Source organism: Xenopus laevis, chromosome 3S (genome assembly GCF_017654675.1).
Source record: "Xenopus laevis strain J_2021 chromosome 3S, Xenopus_laevis_v10.1, whole genome shotgun sequence".
Taxonomy (NCBI): Eukaryota; Metazoa; Chordata; class Amphibia; order Anura; family Pipidae; genus Xenopus; species Xenopus laevis.
This window is the reverse complement of record NC_054376.1, coordinates 11,644,789-11,667,895: the sequence shown is the minus strand read 5'-3', so window position 1 is coordinate 11,667,895 and position 23,107 is coordinate 11,644,789. Positions and strand designations below refer to the sequence as shown.

The 23,107-nt window shown below is 41.1% G+C and overlaps 1 protein-coding gene across 3 annotated transcripts in view; it reads right to left on the bottom strand.

Moving 5' to 3' along the window:
- Positions 1 to 495: 495 nt before the first annotated feature.
- g3bp1.S (GTPase activating protein (SH3 domain) binding protein 1 S homeolog) overlaps positions 496 to 23,107 on the bottom strand; it is a 26,397-nt gene continuing 3,785 nt past the window's right edge. Inside the window, exons 1-12 of one of the 3 annotated variants that reach the window (XM_018254245.2) lie at positions 15,702 to 15,862; positions 8,672 to 8,785; positions 8,018 to 8,099; positions 7,766 to 7,939; positions 7,499 to 7,589; positions 6,283 to 6,376; positions 5,955 to 6,171; positions 5,769 to 5,870; positions 3,587 to 3,701; positions 2,029 to 2,151; positions 1,796 to 1,905; positions 496 to 1,528 (exon numbers count right to left, since the gene is read on the bottom strand). In XM_018254245.2, the coding sequence (XP_018109734.1) occupies positions 1,319 to 1,528; positions 1,796 to 1,905; positions 2,029 to 2,151; positions 3,587 to 3,701; positions 5,769 to 5,870; positions 5,955 to 6,171; positions 6,283 to 6,376; positions 7,499 to 7,589; positions 7,766 to 7,939; positions 8,018 to 8,099; positions 8,672 to 8,766 (1,413 nt within the window). In that variant the 5' untranslated portion in view covers positions 8,767 to 8,785; positions 15,702 to 15,862 and the 3' untranslated portion in view covers positions 496 to 1,318. Of the gene's footprint in view, positions 1,529 to 1,795; positions 1,906 to 2,028; positions 2,152 to 3,586; positions 3,702 to 5,768; positions 5,871 to 5,954; positions 6,172 to 6,282; positions 6,377 to 7,498; positions 7,590 to 7,765; positions 7,940 to 8,017; positions 8,100 to 8,671; positions 8,786 to 15,440; positions 15,584 to 15,701; positions 15,863 to 23,107 lie in introns of those variants that run through there. The other 2 variants (XM_041588002.1, XM_018254243.2) reach the window with 2 other exon arrangements.

Sequence of the window (23,107 nt, the reverse complement as noted above, 5' to 3'; positions counted from 1 at the left end):
CAGACCTCGAGGTAATCCACAGATATTTGATATATTGCTAAAAAGTCCTTGAGTTGCAAAATTAAGGAGACCGACACTTTGACAACTGCTGTCATGTAAACTATTTTTTTTATAGAAATCAAGTTCAATCATTCAGAGATGTAAAGTCCTATAAGGATTTGGAATCGTTTTGGCAGAACACTTTGGATTCAGCCAAGTCTGAATCCTGCAAAGTTCTTGGATTCAGGTAAATGCCAGATTCTGTGCATCCTTAAATATATTCCATAATGTAACATATCCGAGACAGCAAAATAAATTTTAAGCAAGGGATAAAAAAAAAAAAAAAAAAAAAAAAAATGTGTATAGAAATTCGACGAAAAAATTATCACAATGCAAGCCAATAGACGCGCTTCTATAAAATGTCCTGTGAACATGTGGCATATCAAACTGTACAAATTAAAAAGAAAAGGCTGCATCGTGATGCAATGGACACTCAATATTGGAGGAAGACGTGGCCAGGATTATTTCATGTGTTTTATTTTAAGTTTGCCAAGACTGGAATGAGAGATAAATAGAAGGCACAACAATTTTGTTTTGTTTTTTTGAAGTTTTTGTTTTTTACAAATACAAACTAAAAACATGAAGAAAAAAAAAAAAAAAAAAACCCTTTCAAGATAAAAAAAATATTTTTTTTTGCACAAATTCAGGCGTTATAAGAGTCAAGTAGCTAAACATTAAAACCTATCCCAAAATCTGAGTGGTACAACAGTAGTTTCACTTATTAACTCCTTGATCTCGCTGTATAAAAAGAACTTTAGTATAGAAATTCCAATGAACACCTTTTATTGTTTTGCAGTAAACAACATGTAGATTCAGTAGCCGGAGCGAATTCTTCACTGCTAATTACAGCTTGAATGGATATACTATCAAGACCTGAATACTTCGCCTTGAGTTAGGCTCTCCTAGAGAATGATTTCATTTGGGTGCCATGATAATATTCCATCAACCAAAACAGTTTCTAACCAGCTTTCAGACTGGTGGAAAGTTTTAGTCCACTCTTCTGAAAGTAGGGGGGAGGGGGAAGAGTTGTGTTTTAAATCCTTTTCTTCCATTATATTATGCTCAACAAATGCTGGACTCTGGGACATAGATCAAAAAGAAAAGAAAAAATATCCATAAAATTGCAACACAGGAGGGTTAGGACAGATAAAGTAAGCAGTCTGTCACGCAAGGGCAAAAATGCCAGTGTACCCCAAGCCCAATTTGCAGAAGGCTGTAGAACAGAGCTGTACCCCTTTCCTGGTGGAAACACTCAAGAAAAACAACAAAAAAAAACAAATCACTGGCGTGGGCCTTGAATACCCCTTCCAGCCCCAAAGCCAGGCTTCTGAGACATTGCACCACGAGGTGGTCCTCTCAGACCTCCCCCAAGACCACCACGTGGTCCTCCTATGCCACGGGGTCTGTCACCACGACGATCACCCTCTCTTGCTGCCCTCGTTTTCTTCTCTTCAACATTCAAACGTACATCTGCTCTGAACATTATAGGCTGTGGAACAGGAACACAAAGAAAGTTAAATATCGTTCTTCTATAGGCCTTGAAACAAGTGAAACTTGCTTAAGACTACATACTTATACTATAAACTTCATTAACATTTTTATACAAAAAAAAATTGCTTTATGCAGAAAAAAAGTTTTGACTCATCAGTAAAGCAACTGAAAAGTTTCAGTGTGTCATGACCATAGAGCAGTCTTAGGGTTCACATATATATCGACAAGAACTTCTGAACTACAAATGAGTTACATAAAAAATTACCCGATTTCCTAGGATCTTCTGAACTGGCTCAGCATCATCAAATATCACAAAACCAAAGTTAGGAAGCTTGCCTCCACTGTTTATACGAAGTTCGACAACATTCCCATAAGCTGTGATTTAAAGAGAACTCATTAGAACAAACTTTAAAAGAAACCTCGGGTTGTATACAGCTGTGGTTTACAGCCACATATAAGGCGATTTAGGACAAAATACATTTGAAAGTTAGGACTTACTCTGAAAGAACTCTTTCAGTTCAGTTTTATCTACATCATGAGGCAGGTTGCCAACAAATAGTTGATGGCTGTCTGGATACCTATTGATACGCCTTATTTCTGACTCTGGTTCTCCTTCTCGTACTAAAGGAAAAAAAAAAAAAATATTACATTTAAATAGCAGTAAAGGCCTAAAAATAATCCCATGTACCTGTTCTAAGCCTTAGGACAGACAAAACACGCGGAGATTCAGGGAGATTTAGTCGCCCGGCGACAAATCGCTTCTTCTTTGGGTTCTTTGGCAGAAAGGCAATGAGCATTTCGTCTTCCGAAGTCGCCTCACGAGGAAACTTCGGAAAACGAAGTGCTCAGCGCGCCATCCAGCCAGAGATTTAGATTCTAACTGGCGGGAAGGCAGTTTGGGGAGATTAGTCGCGCAGCAGTCGCCTCTTCTTCGTGCGACTAATCTCTCCCGAACTGCCTTCTCCCTGAATCTTCACGTGTGTGTCTGCCCTTTAAATTCTTTTCTTAAACAAAGTACAACAATTGGGAGTGGCAAACAAATCATAGTACCGTAGCTCCATAAAGGAATTAACCCCTAGGTGGAACAAAAAAAATTCTGCTAATTGAAACAAAAGCCTTAACCATAAACACAGACAGTGCCATTAAAAGGAGCTAGTCAAACAGCCATCATCTTCCTGCTTCTACCTGCTTTGTGCAGAGTAAAAAAAAAAAAAAAAAAAAAACAGAGCCTTTTCACTATACTGCACATGGGTCTGCTCGAGCATTGAAGAAAGATGCAGAATAGGATTGCTCGGTGATGTCTGCTGAGAAGTACCCAGGTCCGGGGGAAGTTTTCTGATAAGGGAAACTGCTTTAAATTTATTAAAAGACTAATTTAAAGAAGCCTAGTAGCCCTAAAAGGCGGTAAAGAAAGCATGTTGGGATCAAAACGGGCAATTTTAACATTTGCTCTAAATGACTGAGGGTAAAGTGGAAGTAGCAATCAGTATAACAATATCATAACCAAATTATCAGGATATATTTATATGGTTGTGAATGGAATTACTACTGAAGCAGCATCTGCTTTTAGCCAGTGCTGTGTTTGGAGAAAGGGAGCCCTAGCTGGGGGAAAAGCAATATTATTTATAAATGGCTAAATGTACTTGAATATTAATTTACATTGGGCTATTAATAGTTTATAACAGGGGTCCAACTTTTTTTTTTTTTTTTTTTTTTTTAACCAGTAACCAACATTCAAAGATATAAAGAGAGTTGGGGAGAAACACAAGCATGAAAAATGTCCCTGGGGATACCAAATGAGGGATCCATGTAGACTGGCAGCCTACAGGAGGCTCTGTTTGGGAGTACACACATTATGTTTATACAACCAAAACTTGTCTCCAAGCATGGAATTAATAAACAAGCACCTGTTTTGAGGCCACTGGAAAATCACCCAATAGGTTGGTGAGAAACATGTTGAACATGAGCCACTGGTTGGGGTTCACAGGTTTTGAATGTTTTAGTTACACAAAAAAAATGTTCCTCAACCCAAAAATATTCTATTCAAAACACTCACAAGGCCTGGGTCCTCTCGGAGGTGGTACTGTAGTTCTTTGTTCTCTTACTCTCTGATCTCGTTGTGGTGGCCTCTGTGCTGTTGTCTGGGCTTCAGATTTGGTGTCCGTCCGTGGCTGGGGCATAAGAAAAGTCAAACACATTTTTGATGAATGCATAATGTGCATTAGTTAGTTAAAAGTTTCAGTAATAGTCACTAAGAAAATGAATATATTTCTCTATTCTGCTCACATATAATTTATAAAAACAAGACTAGTTATGATAAGAAAGCACAGGAATATTGAAAATACTTTGCAACAGTGTTAGTTGTGCCATGCTAAACATAATGGGTAAAGGCATAGCATGAGCTCTATATGTGCAGCAGTAAGAAAAAAAAATAGCACTGTGTAAGAGAGAAGGGGATGGAGTTAGATGGGCAAGAATCCTTGTTTGTAAGCTCATATGCTCTTACAGCGGTGTTTGAGAGTTTGGGAAGTCTAAAATTTTCTATATTTTTCTATATTGAACGTCACGTGACCTATATTAGTCTGATTTTCAAACAAGTGCTAAAAGTAAATGAAGAAAACCTAGTTAAACAAATGAACCAAAGTTAAATTTAATTATGTATTTATTGGAAAAAAAAATATGCAATCCTTAAGATCATATAATTTGAAAGTTAAATCAGAGTCTGATGTCTTCAGTCAATGGGATCAGGTGTGTTTTATTTAAAGAAGGGGGATCGAGCAAAGCCTGATCACACAAACACCACATTTGTGGATGTGTATCATGATGAAGGACCTCAGAAAAAATTGCTGATGCCCACAAAGCTGGAAAAGGTTTGGACACCACCAATCAACAGACAGATTGCATACAAATGGAGGAAACGCTATACTGTTACTCTATCCAGAACTATCAACCATCAAAGATAACTCAACTACAAGGTGTTGAATAGTCCAAAAGGTTACAAAGGAACCCAGGGTCACTTCTAAGCAACTGAAAGATTGTCTCACATCGGCGAATGTTGATGTTCATGAGTCCATCATCAGGAGAACCCTGAACAGCAATGGTGTGTATGACAGGGTAGCAAGGAGAAATACATTGCTCTCCAAAAATATTGCAGACCATCTAGAGTTTGCTGTAGATGTGGACAAACTAGAAGGATAATGGAAGAATGTTTTGTGGACCGATGGAGCCAAAATAGAACTTTTTTGTCTTAAATGAGGAGTTTAACATTTAGAGAAAGATGCATTCCAGCAGGAACAACCTCATCCCATCTGTGAAACATGGTGGTGGGACTGTTCTGGGCCTGGACAGTTGCCATCATTAATGGCACAACGAATACCAGAGCATTTTAAAGGAAAATATCAAGACATCTGTCCATGAACTGAATCACAAGAGACAATTGGTTTTGTAGCAAGACAACGATCTTAAAGACTCAAGTCCTACCAAAGAACGGTTAAAGAAGCCTAAAGTGAATGTTCTGGAATGGCCAAGTCAAATGCCCTGACCTTAATCCAATTGAAATCTGAAAACACCTTAAGCGAGTATTTCATGAGAGGAAACCCACCAACATCAAATAGTTGAAGCTGTTCTGTATGGAGGAATGGACTAAATTTTCGATGTGCAGGACTGACAGTTAAAACTTATGTAAAAGCAGTTATTGCTGCACAAGGAGGTCACACCAAATACGGAGCAAAAGTGAATACGGATTCCCTTTATTTTTTTTGGAATAGTTTTTTCAAATACAAATATAGTTTTTGTTTAATTTGTTTAACTGCGTTTTCTTAATCTACTTTTAGGACTTGTTTGAAAGTCAATGATGTTTTAAGTCACATTCATATAAAAAAAAAACAGACAATTTTAAAGGGTTCACAAAATTACAAGCACCACTGTATATTAAAGAACAAAGCAATGCAAAATGGTCTGACAAGTTTACAATAGATGGAGATGGTTCTACAGAACAAAAGGGGCAGCCATTTAAATTTCATAATTTTGCAGAAAGGTAGAGGTTATGCAGCAGATAACAGGGATGGCTGATGAACAACAGAATTACAACTTCATATTATGTAGCATTTGGTGCCAAGGGGTAGTTTATTTGTAGGTTCAAGATCAATAGATACACTCTTCAAATGTTAATAATAAAAAAAAAGTCACCATGTTACAGGTCCTTATAATAAACCAACACAAAACAGGTAAAAGCTTACCTGGGATGTCTGAACTTTAACAACATGTGGTGGGATACCAGACACAGGAACTGCTCCACTAGGAGGAAGGTTTTTGCTGGTTACTGATGCCCATGAGAATGTCTACAACAAGACAATAACAATTAAGTCAAACAATTTCACAATTAGGAAAATCTGATAAAGATGCCGAAACTATTAGAATATTACCCTTGGGTCCTCTTGCACGACTGGAGCAGGATCTGCTGGGAGAGGGGATGGGCTTTTTTCTATAGTCACTGTTTCTTCCTCCTCCTCTTCTGGAGCAGGTTCCTCTGATGCTGGTTCACATTTCTCTTCCACTATTTCTGGCTCTGGCTCTTGTTCAGGTTCAGGCTCCAGTTCTGGTTCAACTATCTGCTCCTCCAGCGGTTCATCCAAATCATTGCTGTTTGAAGGAGAAGGGGGGGAAAAAAACACACCACATGAGTAAGTTCCACATGCTTTAGCTACCAAACAAACAAAGGTTATATAGTCATTTTCACTCGTGAATAAATACCTTCCTGGCTGTTCATAGTATGTAGCTTCATCAGCAGCTACCACCTCTGGGCTTTGCTGCCTCTCTTCTGGCTCTTCTACCTCTTCATCAGATTCTATAACAAAGTGCAAATGTTAAATGCAGAGATCACAGCTTTTAAGAAAAAAATTAGTTTTCTTAAAAGTATAAAAACTGGGTATACAGATAGTATGTGCCAAATAAAAAAATAATGCTTTGAAATATAGCTAGTTAGCTAAAAATGTTAAATAAATACTGGATTAACTGGATGCCTAACATAGTAGCCAGAACACTACTTCCTGCTTTGCATCTTTGGTTTTCACGGATTGGTTACCAGGCAGTAACCAGTGACTTGAGGTGGCCACATGGGTAATAACAGTTGCTTTGGAATCTAACCTGCATACAAAGGATCAAAAGCAAACTAACTGAACAAGAGTTTAGAGAGCCGAGAAGCAGGAAATGGTGTTCTGTTACGTTAGACATCTGGTAACTCCAGCCTTTATAGATTACATTTTTAACGAACTATATAAGAAACATTTTTTATTTTGCATAACCTATTTACCCAGTTTTTATTTTTACACTGAACTGTTCCTTTAAAGACAACCCAAATACAATCTTATAAGGGTGGTGGTGTTACAAAGAGTAAAGTTCTGTTTAAAAGAATGCACTGATACCGTACAAATGAACACTGCCAACTACAGTTATTCTAAATACTTTAAGTCCACAGGCTAGCATATTAAAATTTTTATGACAGAATTCTAAGAAGTCCATAGGCAGCGGTCATAAAATACATTGGTTGACCAAATCGCACTTGCTTCCAGCAGTAAGCCCTCAAATACATAAATCAGGGGCCAAATAGCTCTCACTACATTATAAACAAACATTAACATTATTTACAAATCATTCTAGTCTGTGAAACTACTTGTAGATTCATCCTAAGACTGAAAAATATTAATAAAAAAAGATTTTATTGGGTGAGGGAATCTAGTCTCACATTACTGCTTTCAGTTTGCTGGGGGTGAACATGAGTACTTAGAGGCTGTAACTCTTCTTGCCTGCCAGACCAAATGTACAACTGTATGTACAGCAACACACTAGACTATTCTAGTTACAAAAGACATATGCAGTTGTTGCATTTCAGTAGTGCCAAGTAGGTTTTGTTCTCCAGACTTTTCTATGATGAAGCTAGAAAACCAAGAGGGTTTGTTTTTACGCATACCTTCTGGAGGCTCTGTGTCTGAATCACCAAAAATTTCATCTTGATAGCGAAATATGTCATTGTGAACATAAAACTTGTTTGCCACAGAGCCCTGAATTGAAGAGAAAAAAAAAACATTAATCTAAACTAACGTCTACTGTATTAAATGGAAAAGTGACTTTATTTTCAGGAGTGGTAGCTTCAAAAGAGAACAATAAAGCATACCAATAGAGAACTTGCATTGCCATATAACATGAAATACATACAAGAGAATAAAATGCACCTTACCTCAGGTGCCAACACAAAGGTCTGCATGAACCGACGCATTGGCTGCCTGTTGTTTGACAGTTCTCCCATGACTTGCACCACTACCCCATCATTAAGAGTGGCATGCGCATCAACATGGCGGATCTTTGTGCGGCAATCCTTGAAATTCAAAGACATTACTTTCTTGTGGATGTCCTGCAGAAAAGGAGAAATTAATATTAGCAACATTTGTGGTCCAACTTAGAAAAGGTTATCATTTTAGGACATACTTACCGTCTGCCCATAGACAGCCTCCACAGGTTTCCCGTTGCTGTCGAGACCACCATGAACATAGGAAGAACTTTTCCCATAGAACCTTAAAAAAAAGAAAAATCTGATGGATTTGTTTTAAGCTTAGAGGAGCAGTTTACCATTCCAGGAAACGTTTCAGTTGAACTCAAGTCACTGACCATGACAACAGAACAGACCAACTACTATAGTCTCATGAATTTTAAGACTGCTTCCTAGTCACTAAAGTAATTTACTGCTTAGCAAGCACACAACACTTTAAATTCAAATCTACAGATTTGAATAACAAAATAAAACAATAAAGCCACTTAAAAAAAAAAGAAATCTGTTGTAGGTACCATTTTAGAGTGAACTCCAGACTACAGACAGAATAAAACATGGGATTTTTGGTTACCTGCGCTTATCGCCTCAAGTGTGGGCAGCAAAACCCCCCAAAAAATACCTTGCCACTATAATCCATTTGACTTGCTAAAGGTAAAATGTTATCAGTTGTGTAATATCACAATAGTATTGCCCTTTGCATTTATGCTCAAAAGCTCACTTTAAAATGGTCGCTCCACAGAGACTAGAATTGGGTTTAACAAATTTGGCTTTCAATTACAGCATTCTATGATAGAAAAAACAGATAGTAAAACATACCTGTGGAGAAAGTCTGGTGCCTGGTTGAGCAGAGTATAATACTGCCTAACAAATTCCCGCCCGACTAGCAGGGGACTTGGCTTCTCCATCACCATTTCTTTGGTCAACTGAAATCTGAACATCAAACATAGTTTAGACAAGTTTAGGGAAAACTCTGTTTCAAAATGCAAAGAATAGTTATTAGTATCACTGGCCAACCCATAATACATTCACATAGGGATATCATCAACAGGCCTTGGGCCATTTGATATGAACAACATAGCAATGGATTGGTCGGACTGATCAAAAAGCGCACAAGAGCTCTGCACCATAACCTTTGTTTTCTGTAAACCTGTAATGAATCACAGACCAAAAACTCAGAGCGGTTAGTGTAGACAGTGGTAAAAATTTTGCTGGCACAAAAAAGGTTAATGAAAAAACCACATCCGGTTAAAATTCTAGTCTCTTTGGACCACAAATATCCTCAAGATACTAAAAAAAATTCACTGATTTTCAACTGAAATATGGTTATTTTTAATGTAATTAAAAATTATACCCATATTTCAGTTGAAAAATCAGTGGGTTTTTTTTTTTTGTATCTTGAGGTTATTTGTGGTCCAAAAGAGTTTTCTGGCTCTTTCTAGCTTTAAAATTGATGTCACTAAAACAAATGCTCTGAAAGGCTATACATTAGTTATTGCTGCTTTTTATTACTCATTCATATCACTCTTTCATATTCCGGTCACTTATTCAAATCAATGCATAGTTGCTATGGGAACTTGGGGAAAGCAGACAGAAGGGCTCAACCCGAACCCGTCCACGACCCGCAAACGGGGCAGCTAGGTCGGCCGAACCCGCGGGTATCAGGCTGGCCCATACATCACTAGCAACTTTTACATTATATATTGCCATCGGTTTTCCTTACAGTACAAGTTAACACGACTGCACAGGCTAAAGGAACACTCATCATTGTTCACCAGAAAAACACTTTTTTCAGTTGTTTTCCATTGTTTTGTTTTTTTATCATATATTCAAACCTGAAGCTTGAAGTTTCATGTTCCTTTCTCTGGAGTTTCAGGATGGTAGCTCAAAAATCTAGCTGTAAATTCTGAAGTTACAAGAGTTGTGATAATCCACAGATTCTGCGGAGAAATGTATCAACTAAAGGCCCCCATACAAAGGCAGATAAAAGCTGCCAACAGACTGAGTCGGCAGCTTATTGGCCCGTGTGTGGGGCCATCCGACGGGCTTCCCCAATCGACATCTGGCCAGATCTCGATCGGGCAGGTTAAAAAATCCTGTCGGATCGCAGGCGGATCTGTTGGTTTATGTGGTCCCTCGATCCGACCTCCCCTAGGGCCCACGTTCGGATAAGCCCGATATCGCCCACTTCAATGTTAGCATATCAGCGACAAATCTCCTCTACTTCAGGGCGACAATCTCCCCCAGAACTGCCGTCCCCCTGCCCTCAGCTGGCTAAAATGAAAATCGCCGGGGGGAAGGCACATGCAGCGTTTTCAAAAGTGGCCCGAAGTTTCCTTGTGAGACAACTTCGGGAAACGAACCGCCGTGTGTGCCTTACCACAAGTGATTTTCATTTTAGCCAGCGGAGGGCAGTTTGGGGAGATTGTCCCCCCAAAGAAGAGGATATTTATTGCTGGGGCGACTAATCTCCCCGAATCTGCTCGTGTGGCCTGACCCTAAATGTAGCAAATTGTAAGAATAGCTGCCTTTAATGGAGATTCAGTTCAGCAGGGCCAAAGATAAAGTAAATTATCAACTAGGGATGTACCGAATCCACTATATTGGATTCGGCCGAACCCTTTATGAAAGATTTGGCCGAATACCGAACCCTAATTTGCATATGCAAATTAGGGGTGGGAAGGGGAAACATTTTTACTTCCTTGTTTTGTGAAGAAAAGTCACACGATTTCCCTCCCTAACCCTAATTTGCATATGCAAATTAGGATTTGGTTCGGCCAGAAGGATTCGGCCGAATCCTGCTGAAAAAGGCCGGATCCTGGATTCGGTACATCCCTAGTATCAACTAATGTAGCATTTAGAACAGTTTGCATAGTCACTTCCCATATCTGCTTCAGAAAGCAAAGAGGGTGAAAAATAAACATTTAGACTTCAATATTAGAAAAAGTCACAGATAAATAAAAGGTGATTGAAAAACAAAAGTCTAGTTTCTGGTGAACGATCTGAAAATGTGTTGGAATGTGAACAACCCCTTTAATGTTTGTGACTTCAGCACCTCTAAACCTGCCTGTATCACGTCACCGATTGTTACTAAGTAACCACACAGTAATAACGTTTAAGCCGTTTCTAGCAACAGTGCACAAAGACAACAAAATTCCTCTAAAAAGCGGACACCACAAGGAAGCCATGTCATGCCCTGGGAAGGGGGAAAAACAGAGAAAACGCTGAAGCAATATAAATAAACTAGATTACTATTGAAAGCTTAGCCAAGGCAGGCATGACTATTTATGGCAACTGGTAATGTCTCCTGCTCACATATCTCCTAGGTATTCTGTGTACAAATGCAAATTCAAAAGGAAGGTTTATAGACCAAGCTAAATTACATTATACGTTCTGCAAGGGTGCTTAGCCTTAGTCTGAGGCACAAAGTTGTAGTTATTTGATCAGTAAAATATCAAACAGATCGACACTTGAATACAAGTCTAATGAAGTCAGCAAAACCAAATGCCAATGCACAATCCCAGGAAAATCTAAGAAGACATTGCTGCTTAAGTAAAAGGCACAGCGATGTAAATAAAATATGGATAATCTCTATAAATCTATTAACCAAAAAGCAGTGTTACATCAGCAGTGCTTAAAATACAACATTTTATATTGCCTGAATTTAATCAAATGTTACAATTAGTAGCTTTGCACAGGGTAGGAGTGGGTTCGTTGATGACAGCTGATGCAAATCAGCTCAGAATAAATAAGCAGCTAAAATAGGTTATCGATACTATCTATAATCCTCTACAAATTTCAATATTATATTTGTTTGCAGTGCAATAGTAAAAAAAATATAGTGTACTTCCTGCACAAATTCTATTTAGAGTAGGAACACAGGACCATCTGCCAGCCAGGCAGGTTCATGAGTGGCAGCAAATTTTAACAGGAAGTTGGTCACATAGAGGTCTTGTAATCCATAGTCTTCCATGATCAACAAGGCTATTAAATCAGATCCCAATTTAGGTCTGACGTAGGGACGTCTAAGCTGCAGCAATTTCTGCTGTTGATAAAACTTTTGAACCTACACGTTGGCTCTCAGGAGCCTTTCCCCTCAATTAAGCGCTCTAGGGAAAAGCCCTTTCAGCAACACAAGGTTGTTGGGAGTAGCCCTTACACCACAAAACTGGGTTAAAAGAAAGTTTAATTATGCTGCCATATTGTTTGTGACCGTGGCGAGTGTACACTTTACAGTGCTAAGCAATTTCAGCATTGGCAAGCGTCCTAAACTTTGAAGTAGCCATGCTGGAAGGCAACAATTTAGTCACCAGGGCTATAAATTACCTATGAAAGAACCATATGGAAAAAAAATTAACCTACCTATAAATTCTGATAATTGTGTTTAAAGGAGAACTAAACACTTACTACTATGGTGCACTGCAGATGTGTGGGTTGAAACCGTTTCAACCCATACCTGACCCTAACCTATAATGATGTGCGGGTTGGCTTTTCCCGACCCTCACCCGTCCGCCACCCCATCACCCGTTTCCAACTTCCGGGTCTCTTTTATATGACGCCACAAAAGGAGCTAGAGGCGCGTTCCTATAAAAACTCAACCCGGAAGCCAGCATTTGGAAGGTCGCAATCCGGAAAGGAGCGAAAGGTTGGCCTGAACCCGGGGTTAAATCCGTGGGTCCTGCGAGTATTGGGCCGGCCCTGCACATCACTACTATCAATCGACTAGTCCTGATCCGAAAACTCGAGGTACATTTGAATATTGTTTCCCCTCTATTTTTGCGTGTCACTTTTTTTGATGCACATTTTTTTTCTCCCATTGGAGTCTATGGACTCATTTTAGAAATGAAACTTGGCAAAAATTTGGCTCATCAATACTATTAGCATCTTCAAATAGTTCAAAAGAACCTCTGCAATTAACTTCTACATCAACTTGGTAGATTTTAGGAGGAGAATAGTCGAATTAGAACTTGTTTGCATGGTCCAAGTGTGATAAATCTCACATTCAAATTTGCATTGGTGGAGTTTTTTTTTTTTTATAGAAATTTTAAATTTACCAGTAAATCTGCCCCTAAAAGTAGACCTCACATTAGTGAAGTATGGGCACTCCTGACCTTACACATCTAACAATGTATATAAACAAACAGCAGCCTGTCACTAGTGGGCTCAGACCAGCGACGCTAGGGTGGTTAGTGAACGGGTTCCCTAAACAGCAGACAACATCTTTTCTGGGGTATACCAGCAGGTTTTGGGCACCCAAGATGACACCCTACAGAATTGTGCCACAAACATCTCAATTCCCCCCTTCCTCGCACTTATTATAAAAATGCAGAAGAGCACAAAGAAGTTGGTGTTCTGCCAGCTCTGAACCCAATACAGCAAACACTTCAACTGTGCATACTCCTGGTCAGCAAAGAAAAGACTAATAGCCATATGGCTCTCTGCTTATTCCCCCAAGTAGTCAAGTCCTACTGTGGTGTTGGGGTGACATGAATTGGGAGGGAGTGTAATGCCTCAGAAGCACACTGGTAAAATGGATTTCATCCTCCTGTAACAAATGAGATCAGTGAGTAGCACTTCTACTCTGCAATATTAGGGTCCAGACTTCAATTCCACCGTGGGCAAGTGGTTTATATGCTGAACATCCATACAGGAGGATAAAATTGACCCTACTGTGTGTGAACATGTTCAGGCCCTTAAACCATAACTCCACTGGGGAAGAAACTAGCAGAAATTATATATTTAGATCAGGGATGCACCGAATCCAGGATTCGGCCAAACAGAATCCCAACTTACAATTGTAAATTAGGGACGGGTAGGGAAATCACGCAACTTTTCGTCACAAAAGAAGAGTTTTTTTTCCCCACTTTTTCCTTTCTGGCTCCTAATTCGCATATATACAAATTAGGATTCAGATTTGGTATTCGGCCAAGAACAAGGATTCGGGCGAATCCCAAATTGTGGATAGGGTGAATCCCTAATTTATATATTATCTACATAAAGCACATCATAAACGTGTTGGCACTACATTAAGGGCAGAGACATGCGCTGCTATTTCGGGAAATTGGTCGCCCAGCGACAAATCGCTTCTTCTTCAGGGAGACTAATCTTCCCTGACTGCCTTCCCATCGGCTAGAATGTAAATTGCCGGCAGGATGGCACTCTAATCACTTTGGATTACCGAAGCCGCCCAAAGTTTTTTTCGTGAGGCAACTTCGGAAAACGAATCTTTTTTACATTCTAGCCGGCGGGAAGGCAGTTTGGGGATATTAGTCGCCCCAAAGAGGAGATGTTGGCAGGTGACTAATCTTCATGAATCTGACAGTGTGTCTCTGCCCTACACACTCGCTATTTCAGGAGTCGCCCGAAGTTTCCTCGCCGGCGGGATGGCACTCTGTTCGCTTTCCGAAACTGCCCGAAGTTTCCTCGTGAGGCAACTTCGGAAAACGAAGGGTTTTTACATTCTAGCAGGCGGGAAGGCAGTTTGGGGATATTAGTCGCCCCAAAGAGGAGATGACTAATCGGCAGGTGACTAATCTCGCCGAATTTGACAGTGTGTATCTGCCCTACACAGTCGCTATTTCAGGAGTCGCCCGAAGTTTCCTCGTCGGCTAGAATGTAATTCGCCGGCAGGATGGCACTCTGGAAAACGAATTGCTCCGAGTGCCATCCCACCAGCTAATTAACATTCTAGCCGGTGGGAAGGAAGTTAGGGGAGATTAGTCGCCCGAAGAGGAGATCTGTTGCCAGGCGACTAAGCTCCCCGAATCTGACTATTTCGGGAATCACCCGAAGTTTCCTCGTTGGCTAGAATGTAAATCACTGCCGAGATGGCACTCTAATCGCTTTGGCTTTCCCAAGACCCCCGAAGTTTCCTTGTGAGGCAACTTTTTGTCGCCAGGCAACTAATCTCCCCCGAATCTGGTGTTATTTTGGGAGTCGCCCGAAGTTTCCTTGTTGGCTAGAATGTAAGTCACCGGCGGGATGGCACTCTAAATGCTTTGGCTTTCCGAAGCCGCCCGAAGTATCCTCGTGAGGCAACTTTGGAAAACAAAGTGCCATCCCGCCACCGATTTACGTTCTAGCCGGCGGGAAGGCAGTTCGGGGGGGGGTGTTAATTGCCCAAAAAAGAAGCGATTAGTCGCTGCGCAACTAATCTCCCAAAATAGCAGCGTGTCTCTGCCTTAACAGAAACTCAGCTGCTTGCAGGAGAATGGCAGTGTGCGTTCTGTGGGTATACATACACATTACAGACACCTCTCTATTGTTCCTTGGCTTTGGACTGACAAAAGATCAGAAACCCAGGAAGTGAAGAGGAACTACATTTCCCAAAACAGCCAATCACAATCAAAACATTCATGTGGGTAGGAAAGCCAGGCAAAAAAAATCGGCCAAGCCACACAACCAAATATAGTAGTTAAAATGGTGGCCATCCCTGGGGCCTAACAAAAGATCAAGCATGTAGCTCACCAGTAGCCTCCTAAGCTACAAACTGGGTCACTGACAACTAAAGGGCCTTTAGAAAGGGAGAGCAATGCAGGAAAACGAGGGCTACCATCGAAAAACAATGACATACAAGTTGTATAGTTACCCAAAAGGCCCCTGTAATGGTAGCGGCCCAGGGCAAACGCCCTTTCTGCCGCCCTAGTTGCCGTAAAACAAATGCACATGGGCTGGAATTCACCGCCTCACTTTCCCGAATCTCACACAGAATCCAATGTAGGCCGCGTCCACCTGAGGTAAAGCGCGCGTTACGTAGAGCAAAGATGTGAGGTAATGCAGCGACAAAAGCAGAAGGAGATGCAGAGCCCTTTCTAATAAAGCGACCGAGAGATGTTGAAGGCCTTCGTACCTGTGAATGGTCTGGCTTAGTGCAGGCTTGGCGCTCCGGAGAAGCCTAGATATTCTGTACCCCACACAGCGTCGGCACAAGCAGCGGCGTGCTCAGCTGCCGGCTACATATACTCACCTCGCACCCAAACTTGCTGTTCATGCCTACCCAATCAGGGGCTCAGATTAAGTATTTCATAATCCTATTGGGCACCTAGACGGAACATCACGCAGATAGACAATAGAAACAACCAATAGGATAAACGGAAACTCATTTGGTTACAGCCGACAGCCAAACGCAAGGCGCGATGTAGAAGTAAAAGACAGCCCCTCTCTTTCTAAAGGTTAACCAAGCGTTTATTGGTCGGGAGATTTCTCACCCACAATGATAGTGTGGTTGTTAAAGCATGAGGGGGGACCCTGTAACCTTGACCAGGAAACCCTAAGTGACTATAAAGAGAGGCGAGATCATGGTAACGCTAACCAATCACTGAGCAGATATTGCGTTGATAGACAGGACGGACACGGAGATTTTCTTAAAGAGAAACTGCCCTGTTAATAAAGCACATAGATGGTCATTAGGCAGAGAAGCGTCTACGTTACCACACGCTGCAGTTCCTAACCCTGCCCACAAATACTATGAAGACGGATAATCCAAAATATTCGGTTTATAGCTAGAACATATTTCATACCTTGTTTTTGTCACCTCTTACTCTTTTTTTTCCTGTAGGAGTAGAGGTTAGGCAAAAATGCCAGCTTTCCTGTTGATGTTCTTCTATCCTGTCATTCTATCCTGTCAGCATGAGCCAGTAAATACCAGCCGCATTCCACATCACACACATGCTAGACCATCAGAAAGATTCTTTTTAAAGGACCAGTAATATACAAAAAAATTAAAAAAAAATGTGTTAGTACACATCAAAAAATAAACACCAAGACAAATAAAAAAATTTAAGATTACAAAGCCTTTATTAAGAAATAACTGACTGAAACTCCACTTCCGCTCCTCTTCAGAAAAGGCGACAGGGCAACAATCCATCCTGCGGCGCTCTATTGCTCCTCCCTGGCTAGCTTCGAAATTCTACTGACAGCGTGTGAAGCTGCGGATCAAGACCCTGCGGGACGACACATGAAGACCCTGCGGTAGTGATGTTGCAGGTCAGGGTTTTCCTGACCCCCATGCTGCAGCCCGCACCCACGCTTCCGGGGGCCTTTTATAGACCCACGCCAACCCGCCCTGCCGATGACGTCACAATGACATCACAAAAGGGGCGGGGCGAGCAGACGCATTTGAAGGTGGCGGGTGGGGAGAGCAGGAGAAGAGCTCAACCCGCGGGTATCGGGTCGGCCTGCACATCACTACCCTGCGGGACCGACACATAAAGACCTTGCTGCTGTACGAGTGCAAGAAGCACCCACGGAAGACCGACTGGTGCAGGCAGCCAAAGATTCGGGACAGGGAGCAGTACTAGTGGCCCCGCTGGCTGTATCCCTCCCTGTGGAACCCAAGTCATGCTCTGACAAGGAAGCGCTCAGACTGGCATTGGCTGAAAGTGCAGGCAGTTTCCTGGGAGCAAGCGGTTCTTCCTACACACGCAGCTGAGCACTGAGGTGTCACCCGGCTGACTGAGAAGAGCAGACAAGGAGAGGGAATCACCTGGGCAGAGCGACTTCAGGAAAAACTCAGTCCGGTTCCGGTTGAGAGAAGCAGTCCTGATTCCGGATCTCTGTCCCCATGCCCTCCCGGTTGCACGAAGTTGTTCCCAGTATGTTCACAGCTCTGTGCGAGGCAAAGAACGGGGGGAAAGTTACGGCCAGTCTGGAGCTGCCTCAGTGCTCTCTTTATCTCTTTCCACTCTTTGTGCTTTATCTTTTGGCCAGTTCTCTATCCAGGTACAAATACCATGTTCCAGGCCAATATTCCTTAATTTAACCAGTAAACTTCTGTGTGGCACTGTATCAAATACTTAAGCAAAGTCTAGGTAAAGGTGGCCATACACGGGCCGATAAAAGCTGCCGACAGACCGTGTCGGCAGCTTATTGGCCGTGTATGGGGCCCCCGACGGGCTTCACCGATCGAGATCTGGCCGAAAGTCAGCCAGATCTCGATCGGATGGGACGAAAAATCATGGCCGGATCATGGCCGCATCTATTCGTTGATGCGGTCCCACGATTCAACCGCCCATTACTATTCGTTAGGATCCGATTGTTGGGCCCTAGGGCCCACGATCGGATCAGCCTGATATTGCCCACCTTGTGGGCATATCGGGGAGAGATACGCTCGTTTGGCGACATCGCCAAACGAGCGGATCTCTCCGTGTATGGCCACCTTAAATCACATCCACTGCCTTCCCAGAATTGATGTCCCTGCTCACCTTCTCATAAGGAAATTAAATTAGTCTGGCAAGATCTATTATGCATAAAACCATGCTGCCACAAATCTTATCCCTTTATGCCCCTTCGAAAAGCTTTCCAACCACTGATGTCAGACTAACCGGCCTATAGTTTTGAGGCTGAGAATGGGATCCCTTTTTGAATAGCGGCACCAAATTAGCAGTACGCCAGTCTCTCTCTGCATCGTGCCAGACCTCAATGAATCCTGAAAAATTAAGAAAAGCAGTTTGGCAATCACAGAGCTAAGCTCTCTAAGTACCCTGGGATGAATACCATCTGATACCATCTGGTCCTTTGTTTATCTTAACATGTTCTAGTCTCTTTTGAATTTCCTTGTGCGTGAACCATGCAACATTAGTTATATTACTAGAAATGGGACTATTAAGAAGGAAAACTTCATTAACTTGTTCCTCATTTGTGTAGACAGGCGAAGTTCAGATTTTTTCTGTTCTCATCAACCAGCTGACCCCCCTCTGATATTAAGGGTCCCACCCCTCCTGCTTAATTTTTTTTACTATTTACATATTTAAAAAATAATTTTGGATTCATTTTACTGCAATAACCTTTTCCATATAAATTTTAGCTTGTCTGATAGCTTTTTTTGCATGATCTATTGGCCTCCTTGTACCTGATAAACATTTAAGCTGTCCCAACTAACTTGAAATCCTTAAAAGTACGTCTTTTCTTACCCACCTCAACACCAACACTTCTATTGCACCACAAAGATTTTGCTTGCGACATTCCTTGCTTACGAGGGGAATATACGGACGTATATTTATTAAGCAGCATTTTAAAGACTTTTTGTTCTGTGTTTAACCCTGTGCAAAGCATTTACAGCGTATTAAGTTGCAGAGATGCCCTTATACTGTCAACGTTTGCACGTCTAAATTTTGTGTTTTAGTTGCTCCCTTATAGAGTTGTTTCAGCAACATAATCTCAAAAGAAAACCATGCTATGATCACTCTTCCCTAAATGCTCACCCACACAAATGATAGAGTTCAGTATTATTAGTTATTGCAAGATCCAAAAGGGACTGATTCCTAGATGGATCTTGAACAAGCTGAAATAAAAAGTTGTCATTTAGCATATTTACAAACCTACTTGCTTTTTCTGATTTGGCAATCCCATTACCCCAGTCAATTTCTGGATAATTAAAATCACCCATATTAATAATAACTTGACCTAGTTGCAAAGCCGCTTCTATTTGTAAAAGCAGCTGGGCTTCATTCTAAAGATCTAAATGTTATTTCCTACAGTTTCTTTTATGTCTCGTCTCTGTAAAATATATGTATTTACATGTCTTATGCTACACACTGCCTTAATGCCAAAAATTAGACTTTAAGGGGCCGATTCACTAAGGGTCAAATATCGAGGGTTAATTAACCCTCGATATTCGACTAGGAATTAAAATCCTTCGACTTCGAATATCGAAGTCGAAGGATTTAGCGCAGATAGTTCGATCGAACGATCGAAGGATAATTCCTTCGATCGAACGATGAAATCCTTCAAATCGAACGATTCAAAGGATTTTAATCCAACGATCGAAGGAATATCCTTCGATTAAAAAAGGTAGCCAAGCCTATGGGCACCTTCCCCATAGGCTAACATTGACTTCGGTAGCTTTTAGATGGCGAACTAGGGGTCGAAGTTTTTTTTAAAGAGACAGTACTTCGACTATCGAATGGTACTTCGACTATCGAATGGAATCCTTCGATTCGAAGTTGTAGTCGAAGGCCGAAGTAGCCCATTCGATGGTCAAAGTAGCCCAAAAAAAACTTCGAAATTCAAAGTTTTTTAACTTCGAATCCTTCACTCGAAGTTAGTGAATCGGCCCCTAACTCTCACATAAGCCATTATGGGAGGAGACATGCAACTCACTCCTTTATGTCTCGGTGGTCAACTAGGCATCCAGAACCGCTGGTTTTATAGCACAGATACAGCCTAATAGTTCAGCAAAATATAAGAACATGGCTTCTGAGTGGGTAGGACTTAGAGAGCAGCGAAGCAGAGAATTGGATAATAGTTACAATTCCAAGGCTAATGTGTGTTTATTTACTGTCAATGGGAAGTGAGCCACAGTGATGTCAATACTGGCCTTCCTATTGTTTTGTTTATTCATTATTATAACATTAGCAACAAAGCACAAGGACATTACTAAGAAACCTTTTATAAAGATATACAGGTTATTCATATTCTCTTTTATATTAGAAAAATATCATTATTAGTCACTCTGATATAGTAACGGGAGTATTCAGGAAAGCAAATAAATCATAAATCCCCAAATATCCATCTTCAACTGCACTGAAGGGCAGTCCCATAATCTGGGAATATACAGTATGTATCAGGCATCACGGGGAGGACTATTTACTAAATCTCAACTTTAAGGGCTGAACTAAATGGTGCTCGTTCTTCAGATCCGACGCAATGAGAGGAAGCGCAGACAGCACGTCGAATGCGCTGAATATAATGTAATACAAATGCCGCATCTACAAACTGCGTGCATCCAACACGACAGTCGGATGCGAACACTGCACGTTGTGTCTTCATCCGACAGTCAGATGCACGCAGTTTGCAGATGAGACATTTGTATTACTTACATTATATTCAGGGCATCCGATGTGCCGCCTGTGCTTCCTCTCATTGCGTCGGATCTGAAGAATGCGCACCGTTAAGTTTGGCCCTTAAAAGAAAAAAAAAAAAACTATCGAACTCCCAAAGCTGAATCCCCTTAATGTACCAATAATTATGTTAAAAAACTTGAATTTATCAGAATATCGAACGAAAACCAGCGCAAGCAGGCCTAAAGTATCCAGAATCCGGAAGTCAAAAAACAGGTTCCAATTGTTAAAGCTTCATATTAAATCTCGAAAAATTCGATATTTTTTTTCCCTCATAATAGTCGAGTTTTTCCCTTTTAAAAAACTTTGAGGTTTAATAAATAGGCCCTATTTAGTTGAGATGCCTTTGTAACAACAAGAATAAAAAGTCACAATTCATAACAGGGCAGTCAAATGAGAAACTGGAATGTATTCTGCTCAGAAAAGTATATTTAAAACAAAGAGTTGGAATACTGAATAGCAGATCAGAGCGCCCATTTCTATATGCTGGAAGTCCCACTTCACAGCTAAAATAAACTAGTCTTGTTCCTTCTCTCTCCTGCACATCCCACTAATGTTTCTTTAAGAAACACTATTCAAGGAGAAGGAAAGGCGTATTTACTTGGGGGTGCCAAAAGTTAGGCAACACCAAGGGGCCCATTTACTTAGCTCAAGTAAAGGAATAGATCGTAGGAATAGCGTTAAATCCTTCGACTTCGATATTCGAAGTCGAAGGATTTACATTCGGCAGTCGAATATCGAGGGTTAATTAACCCTCGATATTCGACCCTATGTAAATCTGCCCCCAAGTGATTATATTCAATTACCTGAGACCCCGGTCTGGGGTTCTTCCAGTGAGCACCACGGAGCGATCGGCTTCCTTCAAATTTCCCGGGGCAGACGCATTCACAGTAGAACAAAATAGCCGATTTCTTTGTTAAAGTTAGGCTTTTCGCACAAAGAAAGTAGAAGAAAGAAGCTGATCGCTCGGTGATGATCGCTGGAAGAACCCCAGGCCGGTGCAATTTTCACCTGATAGGAGCACAGGGTGCCCAGGGTGTCAGTTAAGAATATACAATCACTTGGGGGTGCCTAACTTTTGGCACCCCCAAGTAAATACTGCCTTTCCTTCTCCTTTAAAGACACTCCTTCCCATCGTTAGCTTATATCTCTTGTAGCTTTCTAACATTTCAGTGGTTCCCCCCAAAAATATGTCAACTGCACGTGTAACTTCTGTTCAATAAAATCTAAGTTAGTAAAAGAGAAAAGCACATTTATTTACATGTTTATATGTGGCAATACTGTACATTTAAGTTAGTGCTGTTAAATGGAAATCTCGTTTACTTCAAAATATCTTTTAGCCTTTTTTACCTAGCAACAAGAACACAAAAAATATGAGATTCTGGTTTCTTCAGTCTGCTTTTTGGTTCTTGGATAGGATGCATTTGCCATTACACTTTACTCTCATTCCCCCACCTTCCTTCATTTATCCCCTCCCTAAGAGGAAAACTAGGATTGAATTTGGCTGGTGAGGCTGCTCTGTATTTATAGCACCCAATTCTTATTCTGCTATTTATAAAGTAGTTGCATGGCAAACTGTCAGGCTTTAAATCCCAGTATTAGAGAGAAAACAGGGCAAGTGAGGCAACTAGAAGTCTCCAGCCAGAGGTATCTTCCATTTATACTGTCTTAATATAATCAGCAATTTATGAGATTGGAGTTTATTATGCTTATGTTTAAACAAATGCCATAAACCTTATTGGATATGGCGTTCTCCTATTTTGACGCTTCCTAAATAAAGGGTTGCTAGCAAGAGATCCCGTACATGTACAAAGGAAAGGGCAAATATGAAGTTTTGGTAATGTAACACAGTTATGGATTGTTCCTATTTAAATAGGACAGTGCAGAACAGGGGAGAGTGGGCCCTGAATAAAATAAAGACAGATTCTGGGCATCTGGAGACTGGCAGGGCAATACTCATGTGTGGGTGCACCTGAAACCTACGGAATCCAGTCAGTTTGGGTCACAAGTAGTGCTGCTGGTGTGGGCTCAGGCAGGTGGCAGGTCGAGCTGCTATTAATTCTTTATCAGACTAAAGCTGGCCATACTGTAGATGCAAAAAGATTCCCCATCTCCCGACCTGCCACTAACCATTCAGATCAAATAAAGTAGTTAAAGAACAGATCAGCCGATGTTCTGCCCCTGACAGCAATCGTACGATAGTTATGTCCAACAAAAGCTGGTGACAGTCTCACACTGAAAATCGTCCAACCGGCAATACATGCAGAAATATTATCGGCAGCCAACAGAAATATTTTAACCCCTCTGATCGACCAAATGACCAATCTCCGTGGGACGAAAAATGACAGGACTCCCTACACACGGTCCGAAAATCGTACGAATCCGATCGGATATTTGCGTCTATGGCCGGCTTTAC